The 7,981-nt window shown below is 38.1% G+C and overlaps 1 protein-coding gene across 1 annotated transcript; it reads right to left on the bottom strand.

Annotated features, from left to right (window-relative positions):
* Positions 1-246: 246 nt before the first annotated feature.
* Positions 247-3,858, bottom strand: NPVF (neuropeptide VF precursor). The gene is made up of 3 exons (XM_004418905.3): positions 3,721-3,858; positions 1,834-2,237; positions 247-298 (listed from the first exon to the last, which is right to left on the bottom strand). The coding sequence occupies exons 1-3, from the start codon at positions 3,856-3,858 to the stop codon at positions 247-249; spliced, it is 594 nt and encodes a 197-aa protein (XP_004418962.1).
* Between the last annotated feature and the right edge of the window lie 4,123 nt (positions 3,859-7,981).

The following is a 7,981-nucleotide window of genomic DNA, read 5'->3' on the forward strand; positions in this document are numbered from 1 at the left end:
TCTTAAGTATTTGCAATGCTCTTTTTATTTAGACAAAAATTATTTCATCTTTACATTACAATATTCTTTAAATTGTTTTATATAACTTTCAAGATACTAGCCGTAAGGACAAGGAAAAATTGCTCTCAACTATAACCCATTAAAAGAGTGCTGGGACTCTTCACTCATTGTTGTCTTCGCTTGAGAGCTATTTGCAGATCACAGGCCACAGCTTTATATCGTCTTTAGGGACAGGCTCCGGATTTCTTATTTTTCTTGTTTCAATTCTGCATCGCCTATTTTCTTGAATCCCAGTCTCCTGAAACGTAAGCAGTACAAAATATTGTCATCCATCAGAACAAAAGCATGTGAGAGCATATAAAAATACAGGCCATGATCCTAATTGCCTAATTATACTGGAGTTGAATTGTGTTGCACTTGAAATGAGTGAGGTATTGATGGGATCCTGAATCTGTAATAAGCACTCAGACTCACAAACTTACTGTTGACTCATCTCTTTCCCTCATCACTGCCCCACTCCCAACATCTGATTAGTTGCCACATTCTACCTCTGTATAATGTCTCAGGACCTCAGCAGAAACATCAGTGGTTCTCCTTTTCCTGATGAATAATGTCCAAAGTCCTTTACCTGGCCCTGAAGGTCGGCACTCTCTGCTCTGACCCCATCCCTCTCACCTTCTCTCCTCTCCTCTTCGCATACCCTTTGCTCTTGTCAAACTGAACCCCAGCTGTTGGCTCACCTTGCTTTAGTATTTTTGCTCACACTTCTCTCTTTGCCTGAAAATATCCTCTCTCCTCCCACATGTCTCTGAATGTTCAAAACAGAGCTACCTTTCAAAGTCCAACTCATGAAACATCCCCAGATTCCCACATGTAGAAACACTGTCTTTTTTTTGACCCTCTGTAGGACCTTATTAGTATTTCTCATATGATTTCATTCATTCTATCAAATATTGAGGGCTTACCACGTGCCAGACACAGTTCTAGGCACTGGGGATGTGGCAAAGGACACTAGAGGTATAGAACTGAAATTCTAGTCAAGGGGATGGACTCTAAATATATAATATGTCAGATGGGGGATAAGTACCATGGTAAAAAATAAACCAGGAGTGTTCTGAAAAGGTCTCACTGATAAGTGTCACAGCCTGCCACCTTACTTCCCACAGGTCTTAATTCAAGTGTCATGTTCTACTTTATAACAATTTTTTTTTTTTTACATTTACTCTTTACTAGAAAAGAATAGGTAGGTAACTTACTAATTTTTGAACTTTCTATAGTACCTTGCACTCTGATTTGTATGTAATAGATACTTAGTAAATACTTACTAATACAAAGAGTGATTATAACAGAACTTATTTATAAAACGAGATCCAGAAAAAAAGAAAAAATTTTGATTGAAAGTTGAGGAAGAAAACCTTCTGAATTTGAGACCTGGCTTATTGAGATGGCATCCTTTGTACTCGCAGACAACTCCCTCAGACAGGACCTTTTATATTAGAGAGGTCAAATGTTGGAGAATATGCCACAGGCTTAAATTCCCAATCCTGTCATCACATGTTCCTACGTAGTGTGTGGCTAAAGAGTAATGAGATGGATGACCAGATGTGGCTTAGGAGAAGCCATCTCATTACTTTATACCTATAGTCATGATTCTACCTGGCCTTTGATAGTTCTCAGTTTACAAGTATTTATTTCTTTGTGTCTTTGTCTTTTTCCTTCTAAGAAACTTAACTTTCTTAGAAATTTCTTTTGAAAAGATGTAATTCCTTTCCAAGTTTCTGGACCAGCTCTATATAACTGCCCATGCATTTTAACTGGTTTTCAGATATTTACCTTGGGTGTTTTCGATCAGGAATCTGGATTTCTTGGGGCTGGCAGGACATAGAGTAAGGTAATTCATTGGCAGATGGTGAATGAATGGATTGTTCGAGGAAATCACTCAGTGTCTTGGTGACACTTTTGGCTGCTGTTGTTCTCCCAAACCTTTGGGGCAGATTAGGAACACGTCTTGAGATGCTTTCCTCTGTATTTCTTCCAAATCTCAGAGGCAGGTTGGCCATTGCTCCAGTGCTTCTCTCCTCTTCTGTGGTCCTCCCAAATCTCAATGGCAAGTTGGCTGCCGAGTGTGGCATTTTGTTGACTGACGGTGTAATCTTAATGGCGTTTTTTGGACCCCAGTCTTTTAATTCTTCAAAATTGAGACTTCTTTCCTTTTCCCCTTTAGGGTCTCCTCTAGGCTATAATCAGAAATGACCATTAAAATAATTTATTATTGTTACAAGCAATAGATTTGAACCCCAAATTAACTTAAATCCAGACGCTAATCTGTAGAATTGTTAAAGCTATAAACAAAGTTTGAGTTTTCACGTGCAGAATTTTTTAATAAATCATTTGTATTAAGCTTCTTAAAGCAATCTAGTTTCTCTGTCCCTGGACTATTGTAAGACGACTATAAAATATTAATAAAATATATATAGTGAATACAGCAATGTGTTTGAGCAGCGGGAGCAATACACAATGAAGTACCAAAATGGGGCCAAAAGTCATTTTACTGCAGTTAGTTTATTGCAGTTTTTGATTCATGTTGTTTATGAAATATTCTATATATTTTTATATTTTAATTTTAGAGAAATCTCTCGTTGCCTCTTCATGTCTCATGTTTTTCCCCCTCTTTAAAGGCCAAAGTGCTGGATTCATGGAAACAGAGATGCTAGCCAGGTTTTGGGGTAGAGTTGGAGGAGGCTCCATTGAATTTCTTCCTTACCCACTCATATTCAGAGTTTCACTCTAAAAGCATTTCTCAAGAAACTGATTGTATTTTTATTAGTATATAAATTACATTTTTAGTAAAGCACCAAATAATTTATGGGTTACTGCACCACTAATATACCAACTTGAAAGGAACCATTTAAAATATAGCAAATAGGGCCGGGCCCGTGGCTTAGAGATTAAGTGCGTGTGCTCCGGTGCTGGCCACCCAGGTTCGGATCCCGGGCGCGCACCGATGCACCGCTTCTCCGGCCATGCTGAGGCCATGTCCCACATACAGCAACTAGAAGGATGTGCAGCTATGACATATAACTATCTACTGGGCTTGGGGGGAAAAAATAAATAAAAATTATAAAAAAAAAATATAGCAAATATTTAATTAGATTTAGTTTTATCATGAAAGTTTGTTCATATGAAGATTTTTAAATGATTGTTTTCTGATTGTAAAAAGTAATACATCCTCATTTCAGCAAATTTGGAAAATATATAAATATATAAAGAAGAAAATAAAAATAACTTGCAATTTCACCAACTAGGGATAAACATTTTACTTAGATATAGATTTACCACAAACTTACCAGTTTGTAATTGCTAAATAGAAAATATATGTGCCGTATTTGTTTTGTTTGTAGTTGAAGACAATTCAAATGTCCAGCTGAAATGTATCCAGATCTTATTTCTGCAACTATTTATTACAACTGTGTACTTCTGAGTCAATTGAAAATTATTAATGCACCTTACGCTCTGCACTAAAATTGTCATTAGAGGCCAGGGTGCTTGCTGTTGTGCTATACAATACAATTTACGTCAAGACACTGTCATGGGAAGGCTGAAGTTTGACAAAAAATAAGCACAAACTAACTTGTTCCTTACTCTTTACAAAAGCGTTAGATTCAGGACACATATTACATAGTTAATGCTAGTCATATTAGATAGAATTTAAAAACTTACCTTAGAATATTTGTCATAATTTTCTTTGCCGTGAACATTGGACATTGTTAACTCATCTGCACAAAAGATGTTTGATGTTAACAAGCTTGAAGTGGCTAAAATCAATAAAATGAGTCGTTTTGATGAAATAACTTCCATTTTGCCCAAAATCTAGAATTAAGCTTGTATGTGCAGCCTGATGTCTACAACAAGGGAAATCGTGGTCTTTTTATACTGTCTAAAAACAAAGGAAAGTTTGCTTTAACAGTGAAATCAATCCCACATGGTTTAAGTACTAATATTAATTAGAGTGATTAACTAAAATATGTATGTAAGGAATGTGAGTAATTCATTCTAGGATGACAGCAAGGTTTCTGCTTGCAAATTCATTAACTTTGAAAATAATTTTCCTCATTATGAAGGAGCTTCTAATTAGGTAAGTTTGATGCCATCATAATTAAGATTCCAAACAAACAGAATGCTTCATTTCTCTGAGCTCAAACAGAAAGTCTTTTGTTTCTGGTGTTTGCGTCAATTCTTGGAAGAAGGAAAAAAAAGTATTCAATACTGCTAGCTATGTTAAAAAAAATTTTTTTTATCCACACAAAAGAGTTGAGCATAGTATTTTCAAAATGTCAAACAAAATTAAGTGTGAAAAGAATTCTAAATCATACAATACCCAAATAAAATGCCATTAATTAACTTTTTGTAAAATGTTGTTTGGTTATTAAAAAGCTTCAGGAGTAAATGTCAGCTGTAATGTGAAGGGTGTGCATAAGACCGTGTGATAGGTGTTTTGACAAACTGGCTGTCTCAGGAGAAGCTGGAGGCAGTTCAAGGCCTTTTGTATTTGCCCTGTGGGCCTTATCTGGCAAAACTGTATAAATCACCGGGATTTTATTTCTGTGACGATGCGGCATCCTACCTTCCTCCTGAAAGCCCTTAAGAACCCTAGCAGAGGATTGGTAAATCACACACATGCTAATTTTGTTGCTCCCCTGGCCCATATTATTTAGGTAATCATGAATTGCTACAGGCATACTGACATCATGGCATAAGAAAAGAATTTACAAAAATAAATGCTTATTTACTGAAATGCCAAAGCGAGTTTTTTGGAGCAGCTGACTGGTGTTCTTAAAGTGCCTTATCGCTAGACTGCCTAGGTTCTAGAGAAATAATTACTTGTTCCCACCTGTCCATTCAACTCTCTCAGGAGAACAGGACTTTATGTTGATTGATTTCCAACACTAGCTGCTTCTAGACACAGACACTTAGAGGTGAATTCACAATAGAGCAAGTCATAAAATGGCACTTTTGTGTCAAGAATTATACTACCCGTAGCCTCTCTCACCAACCTGCCGTAATTTGAGGTATGAGATGGGCAGAAGTGAAGACTTTTCTCCATGTTAAAGATCTCCAGAAGAAATCTGAAGGTTGAAAAACAATTGTTTTTGGGTACCCCAGGAGCACACTTGCCCGTGGCCTCCCTTGAGGCAGTTGACATCATTGGTCTCATTTGTTTTGGCCTGTGGTAGCCAAGAATCCCCAAAGTAGAAGGTAATTAATTCAATTTATAGTCCAGTGGTAATTTTGTAATGCTGTTATTGGATTATTTGGGTTTAATTTCCCTGAGGATTTAATACATTTCTCTTCCAAATTGTTCCTTTGCAAACTGCTGAGGGAACTTCCTTTTTTTGTGGTTAGTAGATCCAAACTTTTGAACGAGTGAAGCAAGGAGTAAGTTATGTTGGCCAAGTTCACACCCTGGAAAAAGTGGAAGGGATCAGCCTGGGTCTGTTTTGAAATATGCTTGTATCTAGTTGTTTCAAACTTCAGGAGTTCACCAGTTTTCAGTGCTGCTACTTGGGGTTTTGGCACATTGATTAGAGTTTTTCGGATTGTAGTCAGCAACCAGAGTAGCAGATATGACTAATTACTCCCTTGCCTCCAAGTTTAAACTTCCCAGTTTGGAGTGTACTTGGTGTTCTAATCTTATTAATATAGGGCTTGGCTCTTTTCAACCATATCTTCAGTTAGCTTTGAAAATGTTACCAGATATAAAACAACATTACCTAACATACGCAGTATGAAATCACCATAAATCCTTTGATGAAATGTGCTGCACGTTTTTTTTTGTTGGTAGTTGAAGACAATTCAAATGTCCAGCTGAAATGTATCCAGATCTTATTTCTGCAACTATTTATTACAACTGTGCACTTCTGAGTCAATTGAAAATTGTTAATGAACCTTACACTCTGTACTAAAATTGTCATTAATCCCTAAGATCCCCTCTTAGGGATTCTTGATGAGACATATGAGCGCACACACACAAAATCTATCTCCCTAACTTGTGGGCATTCACACGCGCTTCGTTTACTAAGATTTTAGAGATCTTAAGGCTACTCCCTTCTAAGCTTATCTCTCCAGCCTGGACATTTCTCTTGAGCTTTCGACCTCCCAGATACTCAGCTTCCTACCAGACAGTACTGTTGGGATGTCCCACAAGCATCTCAAGTTCAGTATGTCCAAAATGGAATTTATCTATTCAATACCTGTCTCTCTTCCTCTGTTTCCCACTTCAATGAATAGGACAGGGTCCAAACAGAAGACAGAAAACACAGTAATTTGAATAAGAAATGATTAATATAAAGAATTATTAATTATAACAGGAGATTAACTCTAAAAGCGTAAAGAATACACTAGAGCCAAGGGAGAGTATCCAAGGAAAGGACAAACTGACTGGAATTCAGGGTGTATTGGAGAAGGTATGGATGGCAGAGAGCTTGCTGAGTTACCCCAGCCAGAGCCTGTCCATAATCACGAGGGGAAGACACCCTTTTGTGGTGCAGATGGGCCAATGCTTGGAAGGCAACTTCTAGGGTATCTCTGAGACTCACTGGGAATCTGCCACTGAAATTTGATGGGGGTGAGCACTACTGGGAAGACCTCCACGTGTACTGCTGGCAGCCATGCATAGAAGCACAAAGAAGTAAATGGAAGCACACTTGAACCAGGAAGAGAAGTCCCTTCCTCCTGTAGGATCCCTCCAGTGCCTTCTACTGACAAAGCTTAAAACTGTGCCAGCTGCAAAGGAGAAATGCTTGCTGGGTCCATCTCCATTATCTCAGAGCATGCAATGAAGGGTGGATTTGGGGCTGAGAGGCAATAAATAGGTAAGTGGCACAGTTACTATCATCCACCCATGTATCCAAGCCAAAATCCTTTGTGAGATCCTTGAGATCCTTTCTTCCTCCTTTCTTCCACATCCCATTCCACAGTTAATGAACAATTGTATTGTTTCTAGTTTTGAGTTATTGCACCAATATTAATAACCAATATTTTTTGACCACTTATCATATGCCAGGAACTGTTCTATACTTTGTGAATTTACTTGTTTTCTTTCATCATAATCCCATGAGCAGGTACTATTATTGTTCCTACTCTACAGAAAGCGAAACTAAGGTGCAGAAAGATTAGTAACTTTCCCCATAGGTGCCAGAGCCAGGATTTGAGTGCAAGCAGTCTGAACACTTACTATGCTAGTCTGCCCAATTGAGTCTGGTCTCTCCTAACTTCTAAATAGCTCTTACATCTGTTCACTTCTCTCCATCTCCATTGCTGTTACTCAGTTCACCATCTTCTCTTGCCTAGAGTTTTTTCTTAATCTTCTCCAATTCTCCCTCCACAGTGCCATCAGAAGAATTTTTATAAAATACAATATATGTATGATTTCTTCCTTACCCGTTTCCCTTGGAATCACTTAGATAACCCACTCTTCAGGAGAGTGGGTCCACTGTTCCCTGCTTACTTCTCCAGAGTTATCTCTAGCCAACTCCCCACCAACTCTCTGCTTTATGAGGAACTTCTTTCTGTTCTTCCAAATGGATGAGCTTTCTCTTGCCTCCAGGCCTCTGCCCGTGATTTTCCCATGCATGGAATATTCATCCGCTCCTCTCTCTCCTTCTTACATATATTCACTGTTTGGGTCTCAGCTGAGGCATCACGTGATGTGAAAATTCTCTCCTGACATCTAGCTCCAGTAAACGGCTCTTTGTTCTTGCCTAATCACGGCTCTTTTCAGACTTGTCCCGTTTCCTTGTTTCCCCTGCGGCTGCTCTGTAAACTCTGTGAGGACAGGACCTTGCTTGTGTAGATCATAGTGGTATTTCCATTTTGTGTCTCACAGATGCTTAGGAAATTTTATTTCTAAACGAATGAATAAATTTTTCATTAGTATTGGGAATAGGAGTTAAAACTGAAGTTGCTTCATTATTTTTCTCAG

This window comes from Ceratotherium simum, chromosome 1 (assembly GCF_057802395.1).
Source record: "Ceratotherium simum simum isolate JZ-2026a chromosome 1, ASM5780239v1, whole genome shotgun sequence".
Classification (NCBI taxonomy): Eukaryota; Metazoa; Chordata; class Mammalia; order Perissodactyla; family Rhinocerotidae; genus Ceratotherium; species Ceratotherium simum.

Coding starts and splice junctions, on each gene's coding strand:
- NPVF (XM_004418905.3), bottom strand. CDS start 3,858: ATGGAAGTTATTTCATCAAAACGACTCATTTTATTGATTTTAGCCACT. Junction 2,238..3,720: donor ATTATGACAAATATTCTAAG/GTAAGTTTTTAA, acceptor TTCTGATTATAG/CCTAGAGGAGACCCTAAAGG. Junction 299..1,833: donor CCTGATCGAAAACACCCAAG/GTAAATATCTGA, acceptor CTTACGTTTCAG/GAGACTGGGATTCAAGAAAA.